This window comes from Emydura macquarii, unplaced genomic scaffold (genome assembly GCF_026122565.2).
Source record: "Emydura macquarii macquarii isolate MOO-44397 ecotype Brisbane River unplaced genomic scaffold, CSIRO-AGI_Emac_v2 contig_2768, whole genome shotgun sequence".
Classification (NCBI taxonomy): domain Eukaryota; kingdom Metazoa; phylum Chordata; order Testudines; family Chelidae; genus Emydura; species Emydura macquarii.
Window position 1 is genome coordinate 40,021,258 of NW_027132905.1, and position 18,605 is coordinate 40,039,862.

Sequence of the window (18,605 nt, forward strand, 5' to 3'; positions counted from 1 at the left end):
GAGGGGAAGGGGGCAGAAAATCTCTGGCAAAAATAAAATAGGGATTTTCGAAGTCCATTTCTGTTAAGATGTACACGTTTTATTCAGATTGTCACAGAGAAGTGAAAGTGAAGTCAAGAGTAAAATATAATACAGAAGTTCTTGAGTCTTTCACAAAAAAGAGAGACATGCCAGGAACTCATAAAACAATGCAAAGATAAAAGAACACTGGGACGGCATGCTCTGCAAATGTGTGTCAGCGTCCTCCTCTCCACCCCAGCTACAGCTAGCCAAAGCTGTCATTAAATAAGACGTGAATGTGAAAGCCTTTAAGACGCTATTGTCTTGTGCAATTAAGGATCAGGGACTCTGACATTCCCGGTCTTACCAATCTGGCCCATTTTCCATTTCGGCGTAGCCACGATGCTGCCCCCAATCCAGAAAAACCCCTCAGCCAAACGGGCGATAGAAAACTTATTCTGGAGCAAGGGAGATTTGGAGGTGTCCATGCTGGAAACAAAGGGAGCTTCTGAATTGTAGGCAAGGGTTCCAGGCAACTCTCCAACCCCAGCAAAGGCCAACGTTCTGTGTTTGCAATTTCCAGTACAATAGCATTAAAAAAAAAAAAAAGTTTGAAAAAAACTTCAAGCCGATCACTGAAGTAAAGAGTCCGGTGTTTCTTCTTCAAGCTGTTTTGTTACACAGCAATTTCCTGGTTTAATTTAGATTCTTCCCGCCTGCTGCAAAATGTGAGGGGTTTGGGATTTTTAATCTCTCATTTAAGGAGTTTTTCCAAGTTTGCTATTTTAAAGAGGAGACACAAGGCTCCAACAGTCCCATGAAGTAAGGCAGCATTCAGAAGAACACATTCAAGGTGCACAGAAAGACCTCTAAAGCGTATTTTTATTTCCCTTCCAAAAGTCATCCGCTGTTGGGAGTCTAGTATGCCTTTACACCGACACTCAGCTGTCAGGACTCTGCACGACAGTTCCCCCTTTCAACTGTGATTTTATCCCTCACACACACTGGATTCATAAAGCACTTGAAGTCTTGCTCCTGTGAGGATTAGCTTCTATCTCCTACACCCATGAACAATAATGTCTGTCAGAATAAACACAAAGGACGTGGTACAGAACATCTTCCCCCCCCCACAAACACCTTTGCCCTGTGCTGCAAGTCCATCCAGGTGTCCGAGTTCTTCATTCTCTTGCCATATCTGTTTAAAGAGGAACGCTCACATTTCCTTCTCACGTAGCTCTTTCAAAGCCTTGCTTCAAACCTTCCTCCCTTCCAAGGCTCAGAAGGGCCTTTTGAATATTCTAACTAGCATGTTTAGAAGAGGAAAACTATTTCTCTCCAGCCAGGAGGAACCACACACAATCCAAACACAGCAACACATGTCTCTCTGTAATCCTAAATCCTCCATACGCATTAATCCCAAAGCTGCAGCTTCTGCCCTATCCAGTCATGGCTTTTAGGGGACACGTGCTACAGTCATAGAAAAATAAGAAGGGGGGGGGGGGATCAACAAACAAACCTCAGATTATGTTTCCTCCAGTCTAAATTGGCAGCCTCTCTCCAACTGCACAGCGCATTCAAGAGTGTCAAGCCCTGATGAACAGACAGCCTCACAAAGACGCTGCTCAGGACACCAGCCACCCACCCTGCACAGCACATACCTGGCTCGCTGGGAGTGGAAAGCACATTCTGAGTGTCTGGAAACATGCAACGCTCAAAATTGGGGAAAAACGTTATTTTAAATCATAAAGCTGCCATTTCTCATCCTGTGGGAGCCACTCAATAGAAATAGCACCCTAACCCTTCAGAGTAGCTGCAGTCACCTTCTGCAATGGTGTCAAAACTTTCGTGCCTACGGTAAGTCATGGACACACAGCCAGTTCACTCCTGCCACTCCTGGCACAGATGGGGAGTGTAATATGCATCTTACAGCTGCTGTGGCAGGGGAAGAGGAGAAAAAAGTGAAAACTGGCAGTTCTGTTTAAGAACAGATCCACTTTCTGGGGCCTAGAAAGACCTTCGCCTTGGCTACTGTATGTGCATATTAAGTAGCACTAGTTAAAATATCCCCCACTCCCCATTTCACAGCTCAGTGGAGCTGCAGGATAACTAAAAGTAGAAAGAAGTGACTCTCAAAACGGGATGGTCTTTTTGCTTCAAGTCCAGAGTTCACATCCCAGGTCAGGATCACAAGTTAGGATGGGATGGGGGTCACCCAGCTTCACCCATCTTGGAAATTTGTCCTTAGCAGAAAGGCACCCCCTGACTCCAGTAGAATCGGCACAGCACAATGGGGAGATCGCTGATCAGGACTGGACGGAGGGCGAAGAGCAGAGGTACAGGCATGTGATCTTGCCACAAACACCTTGCAGCTGTCTGCTGCTCAGTCACAAGGGGCAAAGCACTCTAGCAATATCCTGCCCACTGTCTCATGTCATTTCTCATGAGGGAGGTAGCAGATACCACACCAGACTAGGGTCAGGAGACCTTGGTTCTACAGCTGGCTCTGCCACTGACCTAGTGTGTGACCTTAGGCAAGTCACTCTCCTCCCACCTGCTGGGTCTTAGTCTCCCCACTGGAGGAATGTTGACTTCCTTTGCAAAGTGCGCTGAGATCTACAGATGAAAACCTGCTACATGGGAGACAAAGATGCAGGGACCCAAGCAGTCTTGTTCTATAGATATTTAAATCCTTTTTGCGTGGAAGGATGGCCCAGTGGTCAGGGAACTAGTCTAGGACTTGGGAGACCTGAGTTCAGTTCTCTACCCCACCAGAAACTTCCTGGGTGATGTTGGGCAAATCCTTCAGCCACTCAGGTTCCCCTCTCCCCCCCCCCCCCCCCATCTGTACAGTGGGGATAATAGCATTGCCCTGCCTTACATATATTAAAGACTGAAGTGTTCAGCTGCATACAGAGTACCTCCATCAGTGTAGTAAGATATCTAAGACCTCCTCTACACTTGCAGCAATGTGTAGGGTTACACGATGCAGTAAAAGGCAGGGTGGGAGATAGCAGTGAAAGGCTCTGCAGCAGGATGCTATGCTGCTAAAAACAGCAGTGTAGACAGGGATGGGTTGCTTGGGCATGTAGAAAGTTGTAGAGGGAAAACAGCTGAGACATATAGGGCACTGATTCAGGCATATAGGGCACTCTTCTCACCTAAACCATGCCTCACCCTCTACACTGTTATTTATAGACTCTAAGGTCAGAAAGGACCAATATGATCATCTAGTCTGACCTCCTGAACAATGAACGCCACAGAACCTCACCCACCCACTCCTGTAATAGACCCCTGCCCTGTGACTGAGTTATTAAAGTCCTCAAATCATGGTTTAAAGACTTTAAGGTACAGAGAATCCATCAGCAAGTGAACCGTGCCCCATGCTACAGATACAGAGAAAGGCAAAAAACCCCCAGAGCCTTCACCAGCCTGCCTTAGAGGAAGATTCCTCCCCGGGTCCAAATATGGTGATCAGTTAAACCCTGAGAATGGGGGCAAGACTCACCAGCCAGATACCTCTACTAGCTGGGCATGCAGTGTCTGGACTCATCTTTAGCTAGTCTTTGTGCAAAGCCATCTGAAATGTCTATGCACGCCGTGTACAGAATGTGTGTGTTGTACTGAGTTAAGATTTAGTATTTGCCCATCTCCTCCTGCCTCCTGTCCCGAGAAAAAGAAAGGGTGTCTCACCAAGCAACATTCTAGAGAGCACCTTCATTCCCAGGCACCATTATCGTGGCAAGTTTGAAACTGCGGGGAGAAGAAACGGCTGGCAATGCTGCAGGTGGCCTGGATTGCTAAATCCTTGCCATGCACTAGGAGCAGCGCTGCTTCTACAAGGCAGCATCTGCAGCCAGGACACGCTAGATTAAAGCACTAACCATTCATGCAATATCAGTCTGGGGATCGGGTGGGAGGGAGGTGGAACGAAGTGGCTATAGCAGGATTACCCAAGATATTAAGTTGACAGCAATCCTGAGTTAGAATTCCTTTCCTACAAGCAGGCTCTTGAACAGAAGCCTTCAGGTCTTTGGTTTGATATTTTCAGAGCTCAGAACTGAGAAATGCCAGTGGTTTTGAACCCAATGGCAGTGGGATGTGGAAAAAGCCATCTTCATATACAAACTAAAGATAGATTTGTAAAATAAGCTTAGAGGAAGCTTTCCATCAATTTAATCATTGTAGCTGACAATCAGGTGGTCCTTCAGGTCACTTATAAAGAGGATCACACAGACAACAAAAAAAAGAAACATTTAAAAAAACCAAAACAAAACAAAACAAAAAAACCCTCCATCCACCAATCACCCAGGACAGGCACTGGGCAACCATGCAAGCAGGAGATCAGAAATCAAAAAGGGTTAAATGTGACAAATCCCTCTTCCAACTCCTCATACAGCATATTGAGCTGAAGTACTTAGGATGTAAGCCTATTGAAAAGGGTTTCTATTCTTGCCTCACTTGAGATCCTTAGAAAAATCTTCCTCGCGTGACGCAACACACAGATTAAAGCCTTGTTTCCACGGCAGTTTTACAGACTTCCCATTATTCCCAGCAGGCACCAGAGGCTTTTCATGCCATGAACAGTTTGTTTCTTTTTTTAATGGAAGTGTCCAGCTTGGCCCTGTGGTGTAGCTAGTAGCAGAACTCTAAAGGCTTCAAGAGCAATGCTGTGAGGTTGGGAAGTCTTGCTAGAGAAGTCACTGAGTTTAAGAGTCAAGGATAGGGTAGTTTCCTAATAGAGTGATGAGCATCTCTTAGAAGATACAGTACATAAGGCAGGATTGTGTAAGGAAAGGACAAGGAATGGAGATTCCTGAGGGTGAGTGGGTACATGACATGATTCCCCAAGCTATTGAAGTCAATGGCAAACGCTGCCAGAGACTTCAGTGGGAGTTGGATCAGGCCCTAAATGATTTACCCAAGGTCACATGGAAAATCTGAGACAGAATTTGAACGAATGCAGGTCTCCATGGCCCAGTCTATTTAAATCAATCATAGATCAGGACATAACAAAGACCTCCCTCTGGAAACGAAAGTATGGAGCTTTCCAGAGCCATTTTGCAGTCCTACCAGCTCACCCCATCCGAATTTCAACACAGAATATGCATAGGGCCACCTTCTAATCTCATTCATACTGATTTAAATCAAGATTAACTCAAATTAAGTCAATAGAATGAAGCCAAACTAATTGAGAAGGAAAATTAGGCCCAAACCCCAATATCAAGTAGTGCCTTCTTCTTCTTCTTACAGCTTTTCCCGCACTAAGCAAGGTCGCCAAAAAGGTTCATTATGGTCCTTCTCCATCCGATACGATCTTGTGTATCTTCTATCTTAAGTCCAACACTTTCCATGTCTCTCTTCAGCACATCCTTCCAATGGGTCTTTGGCCTTCCTCTCTTCCGTGGTCCGGGGGCTCCATTTCCAACACTTTTCTTGTCACATGGTCCTCGCCTCTTCGCATTACATGTCCATACCATCTCAGTCTCTTCTCCTTCAACTTTGTTGCTACCTCTATCGCTTTCAGAGTCCCTCAAATGTACTCATTCCTTATCTTATCCTTCTTTGTTACACCACAAATCCATCGCAACATCCTCATTTCATTCACATTCAGCCTAGTCCACAGGGGATCCTTTCTCACACCTTCGGTAACCACATCCATTACTATAAGAAATAGGAATGGACTCAAGGCAGATCCTTGGTGCAGTCCCACTTTTACCTCAAAGTTCTTCCCTCTTCCGGCTAAGCATCTTACCGAAGTCTTGGTTTCAGAATACATATCTTGAATCAACCTGATGTGCAAGAAAGTGAGGGGTTCCTAAGAAATACATCTCCACACTTCCTCTCTTGGCACCTGGTCATAGGCCTTTTCGATATCTATAAACATCATTCTCAAATCCCTTTGTCCTTCTCGGTGCTTCTCCACTGTCATTCTTAGTGCAAAGATAGCATCCGTTGTGCTTCGGCCTGGCATAAATCCAAACTGACACTGATCAATTTCCACTTCATTTCGTAGCCTTTTGTCTATCACTCTCTCCCATATCTTAAATGTGTGAGGTAAAAGCTTGATTCCACAGTAGTTCTTACATTCCAGTATATCTCCTTTTCCTTTATTTATTGGTACTAGTATACTTTCTCTCCAAGATTCAGGCATTCTTTCAGTGACCATAATACTATTAAACACATGACACAGTACTTCAGCCCCAATGTCACCCCAATATCAAGTAGTGCCAATTTAGATTATTTACTTTTTCACATTTTTTACTTTAGGCACCCTGTTTACTGTAGGCACGTTAGGCATTTGAAGGTTTCAAATGCAGAAAACCACCACACTCAGTCTGAATAGTGTTGGGGAAAGAAGAGTGAATCAGAACCAGTGATTTAGATGATGACTAGAATTCATTAAAAACCTAAGAGAAAAGAAGTCTCACTAAACACACAAAAATTAAAAGCTCTTCAGAAAGTCAATATAGACCCCATGAGCCAGGGAAGAGCATTGGAAACTGAAGCCATTAACATCTGGGTGGGAACCCCAATTATGAAAGAAATTGTGTAAATCTAAACAAGACCAGGGAGGAACTGTTTACAAGTGATGGCATCACCCATAAAAAGAAGTAGTAACATGTGAAATGTGCTATCAGAAAACTAGGAAGTTAAATGCAGGAGTTTCAAAGCAGTAACATTTCAAATGAATAAATATGAGAGATGGTAACTTAGCCAAGATACACGAGAGATTTTGAAACCCTAAGGAGGAAAAGCATTTAAAAAGAACCCCAGTTAGAACCCCATCACCAGTTAGAAACTATTTAGAAAAGTATCTGCACTAACTAAGGCTGAGAGGCAGAAATCCAGGTACAGGTCCACACCACAAAATTATGTCCATTTTGACGGTCCTCTCACAGCAGAAATAGCCATGCCAGGAGCATAGGACAGCATGACCAAAGTCATGACACTCATGAGGGGCTCAAGCTTTCTAAATGCAGGGTTTTCACTTCCTCCTTTTCCCACGAGAAACTCTCTTCCCATTCTGGTAATGCGAGGAAGTGCCTCCGAGAGAGCAAAGTAGATCAGCCTCTCCTAGTTTTAATCTCTTCTGTCAGGCTGGTTACACTGGAAATCATAGGGGAAGTGACTCCACTGTGCAGAGTCCCACATCCCCATTCCAGTACCCTTTTGTCTCACAGAAAGGGGAGTAAAGGAGTGTAATGCAAACATAAGTGTACGCCATGACTGCAGATCCAGGCCAGGAGTTGGGAAAACCCCATTTGGTTACACTAGCCAGCACAAACTGAGATACTCCAGGAACTACAGAGCCAGAAGGAATCACCAGCAATAATGAACATGAGGGGAGTTTTTTAAAATTTATTCTTTTCTTTGAGAGTCCTAATTCTCTCAAAAAGAGACTTCAAGGAAGTCACTACATGGGCCTGTGACAAACCCATCACTGAGTTAGCCATTCGGTCACTCAGGAACAAAGACTGTCTGCTGCAGCTGTCGCCATGGGAGGGAGTAGATAAAGGAAAAAGAAATGCCATCAGGGAATCAAAGCTTTTAATTGGTTACATTTGTAGGTTTGGTTACTTTTTGGGCAAAGCAACTACAGTCATGCACTTAAGTAAACAGATGTGCGTTATTCCCACATCTTGATACTGAATAGTTATCTCAGATTAAAAATTCCCTGGAGCTGTCACTTTCACACAGCTGTGTCAGCTCCCGGGGGGAAAGTACCCACAGATATCTGAAGACACATACAGAACCATGATGGAATTTCCTGCATGCCCAGATTCATGAATTCACAGGCCTAGGAGGCATTTTCACAGGACCAACTGGGTCACAGCATTACATTGACTGTTTATAAGCTGTCTTTTCCTGAACTCGATCATTTAGAGTGGTTGTGTGTTTTTCAATGAACTTCAGCATGGACACGATCAGAGCAATATCCTACTACAAACTATGACACCAGATGGGCAGCAGCCCTAAGCAAAGCACTCTAATCAATCCATGCTCAAGATTGAAGCCTCATATCTTCCCCATGGCAGGTGGGGATATTGTTATTTACAGTTTCATATACATTCACCCAGTTTTCAACCCAGGATGAACTAAGCCAAAGCCCAGCAACTTCTCACAGAGTCAGCGCTGACCTAAATGGCTCAGTTATATCACACAATACACCTCTTTAGTTTGCAGAAACTTAAATGGCAAGCAGTCCTGCTGGAAGCACTGTTACAGCTGTAGTATGACACACTCCACTGGGCGTTCTGCAGCCTAAGACAACTTCAGCATTGGGATTAATGATGGGGAAAACTTCCAGGGGGTCGCTTCAAATGAGCAGCCATAATTTTGGAAATTTTCAGTGCTTCCTGATTTCAGCCAAAGTTGGAAATGTTATGAATAACTATCCTCTTGAATGGCATTTCTGCTAGCAGCTCTGCACATCCTAGCTTTGGCAGAAGCACAGGGAAATTCCAATTTTACAAAAAAGGAAGAAGTTTTTATATATTAAAAATAGATAAGTAGGTAGTGAGCTGAGCCTTGCAAAATTCTACTTAACCATTCTCATTTGGGTGAATACTGTGGTTTTGGACAGTTGAGGCAATTTCATGGAGTAGTTTTCTTATAATGGTACAGGCCAGGTAAGCAGATTTTGTGCCTGGGCTAGTGATTTTTCCATAACAGACACAGTTGACACTGGGCTGCACACTGGGGCCACTCAGCCATCCATAGTGACAGATCTCCAACCAACCTGCTCCAGGATCACAAGCTAGCTTCTCGCAAAATAGGGCATGTGACACTCAGCTGAGCACTTCCAATTACATTCAGAAGAGGGCAATGGCAGGCACACACTATTTCACCACATATACAGGGTGTGATCTTGCTTTAACCACTCCACTTAGGATAAATCCTTCCTATTGGAGATGGACTATTTGGTCACATTATCAAGAGACTTCAGTTAAGGAAGGGGTTTAGAGAGGATTTAGCCAGTGCTGAGGAATGGCATTAGTGAGCAGCTGTCTTCTCTAGAAGTAAGGTTTAAATAATCTTTATGAACTCGCTGGTGACAGGAGCTTTCTCTGACAAGATGGGCAGGTGCCTAAGGTACCTTAGGATGTAGTGCTGGCTTAGCTGACATGAGCAGGCTGGAGTTGAGACAAGACATGCCTGGACAAGTAACAGCAGAACAAGATGGAGCAAATATTGTGCCTATGTTTATAGTAAATAAGGGAGGCAGAAATTAACAAAACAAAGTAGGCAGAAACCCCCTGAACTGATAAGCTTGCAGCACGCAATTTGCAAAGCAACTGATTTGTATGCTATCTGCAAAGGAATTGGTCTTTACATGGAAGAACTATAAATGATAGTAGCCAGGAAAGATGTATATAAACTTTGCGGTGTGTGACAATAATTGGAATTGTGTTAGTGCCCTGTACCTAAACTCCCTGTGTCTGAGCCTAGCCAGCATGGGCAGAGAGAGATGTTACATAGCTAATGAAGTAACAAGCTAGAGCTGAACAGAGTTTTTTGGATCTCTGAGATCTGGATGAAGGGGTCTCCCAGAACTACATGAGGTCTTCTGGATAAGCCAAATGGAAAAGGTCTTGGTGGGAATCCCAACAGTGTAACAGAGGTTTGAGTCAGAGAGGTGCTGGATGACTCATTAAGTCAGTGTGCCCATCACATGCCTCATTTAAGTTACATAGGCCAGTAGATGGGGCATAGGTTGAGTTAGCTAACCATAGTCCGTTCTTTTCCCATTACAGAGCAGTGCAGCATGTATCTGGTTGGGAGGATGTCGCTACTTCTTAAGTTGGAAGAGGAGGAACTCTCCTAGAACTTTCAAATAAGCAAGTGATTGGTGCCAGGAAACAGGCAATGCACCATGGGAGCAAACAGCACCCTCCCAGCTTCACCTGATCATCTACCAATCCGGGAGTAATTATCCTCTGTGGTACAGCAAAAAAAACTTGGTGAGGTGTTAAATAATCTGAATCTAAAGGAAGCTGATTGGTAGTGAGGATACAGCTGCAGTCAGTCATCCAAGACTTTCAACAGCCAGTGATCCAATGGCCCAATTGGCAGTAATGGGGGCGTGGTTATGGGCAGATTGGATTGGGAAGAGCACTCCTTACTCCAGGAGGATCTCTAGCTGAACTGGAGGGGTTTGAGGTTCATGCACTAGCAGCCAGATATGAATGGCACTCCTGCTTTTGACGTCTTTTCTGTTGGGGGTGGGATTAGCTGACAAGGTCCACTTTATTTCTGCAGTGCTATGCAGTCTGATATTTTCAAATGGCTTGGCAACTACCTTGGAGGGGATACTTCAGCATTTCCCTTCCACTGGAAGGCAGGATATTGTGCAAGCACAGAAAGCATAGAGCAAAGAGGATAGAGGGTTCATGGCACCCTATATCCTCCCCTCCCCCATGAACAGAGATAAACCAAGTCTAAGTGCTCCCGTTGCTCTAGTGCTACAGTTGCTTATATATTACTCATACAGCCATCTTACAGAACATAACTCCTTCATTAATATGCATATTAACAAAGTACATTTCCCTTCTCTTTCATATGATCTGGTCCTGCAAGCAAGACTTAACCCACATATCCTTTTGCCTCTCCAGTTAAAGATCCCACTGCATTTAACTGCCCTTTATATCCCCTGTCCCTCCAAGGATAAAAAGTGAGTGGGGAACACAACCCACGTCACATCTCATATTCCCTCACTCACTGGCATAGGTTTTGGTGTCCCAGACTAATGCTTAAAGCGCTATACATGTAAATGATAAGAGCTGCTGCCTTTCCTTAATCAGCACATAACCAGTATTAATTAACCACTGACTTCAATGGGACATTTTTGTAACATGCTTAGGACCATGAAAGGTGCTTTGTAAACCCGTGTTGTTCTAGCCGCTGGGCAGCAGCATGGAATAAACATAGCCAGTTGAATGCACAGGCAAATTTGGGGGGAGGGTAAGAATTATTCTAATGGGGAGAGAAGGCTAAATACAGTCCTGTTGCCAACACAGAAGCAAAGGGTGAGAGGTCAGGAATTTTCCCATGAAACATTTCTCCCTCTAATCAGAAAATGGCAGTTTTTCAAAACTGAAACTGTTTGCGGGATAGGGCTGGTTTCGCCAAATCTCTGATTAAAATCAATTTTTGAAAACAGGTTCTGAAGTTGTCAAAACCTCCTGTTTCAATGTTTTTAAATGAAAAGTTTGGGGGTGGTTGTTTTTTTAATTCAAAATGACTGTTTTGAAGTGACAGTGAATTTATACCAAAGTAAAAATATTAAAATGATTTTATATATAATAAAAAGGTCACCACTGATATGAAATGTTTTGATGGAAATTTGTAATCTGGTCAATGAATTGATAATCTAGGGAAACTGAGGTTTTGACTTTTCAGCTTGATTTGCTATGGGGAAAAAAATTCTCATAGGACAGGAAAAATGATTTCCAGCCCCACTCTAGTGGAGGCATTTTCCAAATATTTGGGGCACTAGTACAAAATAAATAAGTCATTCCACAGTCGTATGGTGCGTGTCTTTATTGCCTACTCAGACTCTGGGCTTTGAAAACTGACACTCCAATTACTGTAATCCTCAAAGAGTGATGTGTCAGAGCCAGCACTCGTTAGCACAGAAGGGAAGAAATAAGGCTGGCTGGCTGTTGTCAGGCGTGCACCTACATCTCTCACTTGGCTGGAATCTGAATGGGAAGCTTTTAGTTGCAAGTCATCTGAATGCACCCCAACATATGTCATCTTCCCTTTTAACCTTTGTGGAGTGCAGATGTGTGCAATAAAATCCGAACATTCATTTGCCTAACAGAATGAAGGCTGCCAGCTTCATTCTTAAAGGCTATTATTCTACTGGCTCCATTTCCATTGATATCAGTGGCAATTTGACAAAGAGGAAAGGAACAGAATATGGTCAGAAGAGTTAAAAGTGAGTTCTGACATCTCTGGATGTGTGCCTGAGCTACGATATCAAAGAAGCCTATACAGATCTTCTTAAAGACATCAAACCCAAGTACTGAGATTTTTAGATCTGTATTATCTGCTTCTCTTTAGCAACTCAGATAAAACAGACAGCCTCCTGCACACACCAACATACCTGCTAACCCCTTGACCCACTTAATTGCTAAAGAAGATTAGAAAGAATTAACCTATAATTGTCCAGTAAGTAGGTCAGCTAATAAGAATATTCTCTACTAGCCCGAAGAAGCCTATTAAAGTCAGGAATGAGAAAGGAGATTGATATGGTTACCAGTGCAAGATCTCATGAGTTCTCAAGAACACATGCATTTTGCCCTCCTTATTCAGCTGTAAAATTGAGGCCAGCAATTGTTTTATAGATCCTAGTGAGACTTCACCTGCAGGTGTATTAAGAGAAACACCAGAACATAACTCGTGTCTTTTGTGAAGGATTTTTCTATCACAAAATAAATGGGAAGGAGATAGGGATGCGGTTGTGAGCAACACTTCTAGCTAACTAAGCCTACCTCTTTTAGCCTCCTCTTTCACAGGGGAGAAAGTGCCTAACATCATCCTTTCCCTTCTCTTTGGGTCTGATAACCTGTCACCACTGCTCCCCAGACAGAGACTCCATGAAACTTACTCTTGGCAGCCAACTCATAAGCATCTTTAAAAAGAAAGCTACTCCAGAAAGAGAGACCCTTTGCTGAGATGTACACTCTGAGGTATCTCTGCCACAGCAGGAGCCCCCAAAGCGAGGCACATGCCTTCCTACTGACACACAGCCCCCATATATAAAGCTACATTCCTTTTGGCAACTTGGTGTGAAGACAGATGTGAGGAATCAGCTTGCCAGCCGAAAACAGTGGACCAAATCAGCAGAGAAAGATTTCTCAGCCTTTCAAGTATTAAAGAACGGACGGTAGTGTACAAGAATTAGACTTCAAAACCACAAGGCCCTATATGCAGAGCTAGCAGCAGCCTGGCTCAAGCTCCAGTGTACTGCATGGCCCTACAGGACTTTTCCCTGTGGGATTCCTCCTGCAGGTGCAACAATTTTTGTATCAGAAGAAGGGAATGTTGCCTTCTCTCTGCATAGGTTCAGTAAGCTTTGGGGGGTGGGGGAGAGGGTTTTTCCCCTAGTGCTCTACCTCAGACAGGTAGATCTTTATACAGATTTCTAGTGTAGTCCCTGCTATTTGTGGGGGAATTGTAAAGAAAACCCACCTTAAAGAGAAGGATGAAGGGGTGTGTGGATGGACAGACAGACGGAAACAGCTGTCTTCACTGCTATGGGAGTTCATTGAGAGGAGATGCACAGGTATTGGAGCCTAAGAAACCCTGCACCTACCACAGCAGCCCAACTCACAGGGGCTCTGCCCACAACGAGACAATGCTTACCGGGGGAGAGGGGGTTGTCAGCCTGAAATTTTGCCAAAGAATTAAACTAACAGGGGGTCCCAACCCATGTGCCATCACAAAGGGTCAGGCCAATCTGGGGTTTGAGGTTTCCTTTTTGGCTTGGTTTCACTGTTTTATGGGCTTGGGCATAAAGCAATTACACAAGGACTAGGCTGGCGTTTTAGATTGTGATGCCGTTGGCTCCGCACCTGTCATGGCCACCGTGACATGGCTTCAGCAGGCTCACTCAAAAGCAGAGAGCATTGTTCTACGAACATACACTCAGGGTCCAGTCCCCAGGTGGCACTGCTGCCCCGCAGCTAGGAGAATTCCTTCTTTCTTATCCTCATGACAACTCCGGCACCACATTAGGAAGTTCCTTTTCAGGGCCCGTGGACTTTATTTATGCTCACCTATCAATTTTAAGCATTTCCCATCTTGTTTTACATCTCATTCAGTCTGCAGCCATTTGATTATAAAGCAGTTTTTCAGGACGGGTCCTTATTTTGGAACCTGCCCTCTAGGGCTTAACTATATTGGCTTTCATGCTCCAAGTGTTTGCTGGAAGGGGGTCGGGGAAGAGGCTAGCTGGGGTGGTGTCCTACTGCAAATGGTTCTGTGAAGATTTGGTATTTGGAACATCAGAGACACACAAATTGGGAACGGGCGTGTAAGTGCCCCCTCAGGGCTGATCGGAGCTTTTTTTTAATAAATAGTGAAAGTACTCATGTCTATTCTGTAGTGAGAGAGCCCATGAGAGTTCGAGTCATTGAGCTTTGGGCATCTAGCTCTCTTAGGCTCCTCTGAAAATCCCAGTGAAATAAGCAGAAGTGGGCAGAGAGTAGGAGTTCTTTTCAGGAAGCTCCTATTCTTTCTAGCAAGGAAGTGGAAGAAAAACAGAGGCCCATTCCATATCACCAGGCAGATCATTTCAAGCTTTAGCCTGCATAGTCAAGGCAAGGATGGTGTTGTCAGACAGCAAGCTGCCTGCAAAGCCGAGCCTAAGAAAATTATAGGACCTAAGGTCCCAATCTTACAATGAGCCATGTAAGCAGATCTTTGTGCCTAAGAACGGATGTAGTGAACTACACAAAGAAAACCAATTGCAGTGCACACAAGAACAAGCTTCATTGGGCCTATAGATCTTAGGAACTACACCAAATATACCTGAGTGCCATTTACTGGTACCATAGCCATTTGCACATACACAAATTAGGGCCTCCCTTCAGTCCCATTGACTTCAGTGGGGCTCCATGCAAGTGCAGGAGCCTGTCCTGGTGGAGCTTGTTGCAGGATAGGGCCTATGCTGTCTAATTCTGGAAAAAGAGCAGGCAACTTTAGTAGTTCCTCTCTGGCAAGGGTTTTCTTCAGATTCATGAAATAAAGTTAAAAGCAGTCATTCAACAGCAGGAAAGAAAATAACACAATGTATTTGTTATTCAGGGCTGCTCCTTCCAAATGCACACAGCTAATCACATATAACCAACAAAAATGAAATGAGATCCAGGTTTATTTGCTTTAAGTAGTCAGAAAAAAATAAAGCTTAGTGTGCACGCTTATTAAAAACCTCCAAACAAAACTTTCCCTTAATGTCAAATACTGGTTATTAACATACACTTTTAAGGCATCCTGATCCTGCAGTCACTTGAGCCCCATGTGTAACTTTATTCACACATTTGCAGGATCGAGATCTATTATCAATACATCCATCTAATAATCACAGTAGACTTACTTCCTTCATGGCTTCCAAAATACTCCACACACAAATATATAAAAATCCCTCATCTATCTTACGTGAGTATTTAGGCTCGGCTTTTTAATTCTCCAAAAAGCTCCTCTCGCCCAGGGAAAGGTTGTTTCTTATAAATATATGCTAAGGTTTTGTCATGTTTTACTAATTAATATTACAGGTCTGCTATGCATTTTTCCCTAAGGCATTAAACAAAAAACCAAAACCAAAACCAACCAAACAAACAAACAGTGGGGAGAAACAGAGCTAGACATTTTTAAATGCCTTAATTAAATTCTGTTCCTACTACAAGCAGCATTTTCCTTTTCCATTTAAAACATATATCAGTCTTGCAATATTTATATAGCTTTCTGCCTCCAAGGATCTAAAAAGAGAGAACTACTAATGAACTCCACTAAGAATTCTGAAGCTATTTGGTAGAAAAAGTTGAGTTTTCAAGATCTCTTTAGTGAAACAGTTTTTTAAAAAGTGTATTAGCTATCTTGCATGAAAAATTTAAAAGTGCAAGTTCATATGTTTGCAAGAGAAATGACAAGACAGACTATCCTTCCCCCTCTCCCCCGTAACAGGGACCATAAATCCTGCTCTAAGGTCACCTTGTTTGCCAACCTCTCAGCAGTATAATAAGACACCTACACCATCACCGAGGTAAGATCTTAAACTCTTTACATCCAAAGATCTCCCAGCACTTTACCATCTGTTCATTGACATGAGAAACAAACTTGGAAAGGGAGATTTAAATCAGAAGAAAAACAATCCATCACTGTTACTGAACCACTAACCTCACACCAAAACACTTCTAAAAACGTGGAACAAAGTCAGAACAAGACAAATTTAAAGATAGCAAGCAAAGCCCTCTTCCACAGTGCACTTGTCCATCGCACTACTGCAAGTCTGTTTGAATTCACAAGCTCTGCTCACCTCACTGGGAGAATGGCTCCCTGAATCTTCATGCATGTGGAGTCAGCTTAGTGGGGGAACAAACCTGCTGGCTGCTTAAGTGGCCATTCCCAGAGGTAGCTGTTGGGGCAATAATCCCTAGCAACACCCCTGGGAGATTTGCAGCTGCATTACCTTAAAGGAAAAGGGAATCCCCCACATGCTGCTAAAGCTGCAGCTTTAGTCCACCTGTAACAATTGTTCCTTTCAGGCCTTTTTTTTATGCCTCATCAAAAAGGAATACAGATTTTGAATCACCAGAAGATTGAGATACTAAGAGTGGAAGCTCCAAACTTCCGGGACAAATTTGACCTACTGTCTATGGCAGGGTGTGAAAACTCAGCCTTTTTACTTCTTTCCCCCATGCCAGAGGAGGCAAGCAGCTCCTTGAAACATGGAGGTGATGGGACAGTGTTTGCTGTAGAAGGGGCCCACTCTCCACCCTCCCTGCATGTGCTCCCTAGCTCTTGTATCATCCAGGAGTCAGCCATCTCAAGCAGACACTCTCAGGGCTAATAGCTTTAAGTCCCCCCCCGAAGGTCTAGATGCAGTGTTAGGAAGCTTCATGCTGCAAGTCTAACAGCCCATGAACTGGGACTTCCCAGCTCCAGTACTGTAATGAGGCTATTTGGGCTCCTTTGGTTAGTGGTTTATATAAAGCATCTGTGGCTCTTTGCTTTTAACTGGTGTTTGACAGATAGCTTGAGACTTTGCAGAAATAGGAGGAGAGACCATGGAGAATACCAGGGAAACACAAAAGTATGGCAGCTACTTGCAAAAAGTAAGTCACTTAATGGATTTTTAAGTGGATTAAAAAACCCCCAGTCAAACGATGTGTAGAACCAGTCTAAGAACAGCACTGAGATCCCCACTATTCCCTGTAGGGGCTGAATGCACTGACTTTCCTGAGCTGCCAGCAAGAGACCCACTGCAGCCCCTAAAGGCTGTTAGGCTAGCTCCTCCCTCCCCCCCCCGGACTTCTGAGCAGCAAAGGATATGGGCTCTGTGTGGACTGGGCCTATATCCAGCTTGCAGATTAGACCAGTAACACTAGTTTCTGAACGTGCAGACCTCCAGCTCTCCGAATCTCTGCCAATCTGGGATCAAACCTGCATCTCCCTCATGGCACAGCACTAACCAGCATGCAGGGACACTCCTTTTTTTCCAGCAGCAGAGGGACTGAGAGTAATGGGTGGGATTGTATAATGAATGAAAACATGTCTGCAAAGAAACTACAGAAGTGCAAATAAAATGATCTCCTCTCCCACTTAGGTCATCAGCAGGGTTGGAACCAGGACCGACTGACTTTGCAAAAAATGTGAACTTCTACCACTAGAGGTAGTAGTAGTTAAAAGAGTAACTCCTCTAGCTGGTAACTGTAATAGGCTGTTATCCTCTAGTAGACCAGCCGGCAGAGGGGGATGTGACTCAGACTGTGCTTGTGTGGGTCAGACAAAGAACCAAGTCTTTTCCCTCCGCTGACTCATTCCCATTTTCTGGAACTAGGGAATCCCACACTAACGACCTACTTGTTTTCCTCAACTTCTCTTTCTAGGATCCTCACCAGATTCCTTAGTCCTCTCTGCTCCATTTACATGGCTGTTACACACAGCTCCCACTCCCCCATTCTGTGCCTTGTACCCCTGGCATGGATGTGGTAATGCTGCCGGCTGCTGCAGGGAGCTAGCAGGGATTCCGTAACAAACCCCGCTGAGGTTCCTGAGATTAACGTGCTTCCCTAGAGTGTCAAGTTGATCATTTGCCTATCCACCAGGGCAGCAAAGTGGGCATCACACTGAAATGCGCAATGGAGCTGGAGTATAACATAGGGTCTGTAAACAAGGCTGGTGTACATGGGGGTACAGGTCCAGATGCCCTGAGAAGAAGTCACAAGAAATTATGCCCTGGACTGGATGCAATCTCCGTGAGCCATCGTAGAGACGTTCACACAGATGTAGGAGGCTGTCTGTGGAGAGATGCCTGGCTGGTTGGAGTGCCAAAGGCCCAGATCCTGAAAGGTATTTAGGTGTCTAACTCTAATTGATTTCAATGGGAGTTTAGGCACCTAAATATCTCTCAAGATTTGGGCCAAACTCTCCCTGCAGGTGATCCACATGCTACTCTGGGCCCTGAGAGCAACTTGCCAGAAACCCCCATGTTCAGGGCCTACAACTCTCTCCGTAATGATGCGTATACATGCTTTGTGTTTAATTCATCTAGGAACTGCAGGCTCCTGTCTGTGTCCAGGATCCTCAGTAAAGATCCCCCCCCTTTCTATTCTTTACATTCACGTCCTGTCTCTTTTCCACCACAATGGACTTCACCAGGGTCTTGCCCTCTATTGCACAACCTTGCTATCAGGCAGTGTCAGCCAGAACCGCTGATCTGAATTGTTCAAACTGCAGTGGGTTGGGCAAAATGGGATAGAGTTCTGACACGCCTCTGGATTCATTCTACCAAAACCAACTCTAGTTTTGCCCATCCTTACGGGCAACTACGAGGGACTGTGGCTGATGGTGCACATTTCCCTCTGCCTGGTTTAGGG

At 44.2% G+C, this 18,605-nt stretch overlaps 1 protein-coding gene across 2 annotated transcripts in view; it reads right to left on the reverse strand.

Annotated features, from left to right (window-relative positions):
• The window catches only part of PLCH2 (phospholipase C eta 2), a 276,235-nt gene that overhangs the window by 103,238 nt on the left and 154,392 nt on the right, over positions 1–18,605 (reverse strand). The window contains exon 1 of one of the 2 annotated variants that reach the window (XM_067567155.1): positions 368–1,097. The exons of the other annotated variant lie outside the window; for it this stretch is intronic. Within the exon in view, the coding sequence (XP_067423256.1) occupies positions 368–488 (121 nt within the window). The 5' untranslated portion in view covers positions 489–1,097. Of the gene's footprint in view, positions 1–367; positions 1,098–18,605 lie in introns of those variants that run through there. 2 annotated transcript variants of the gene reach the window in all.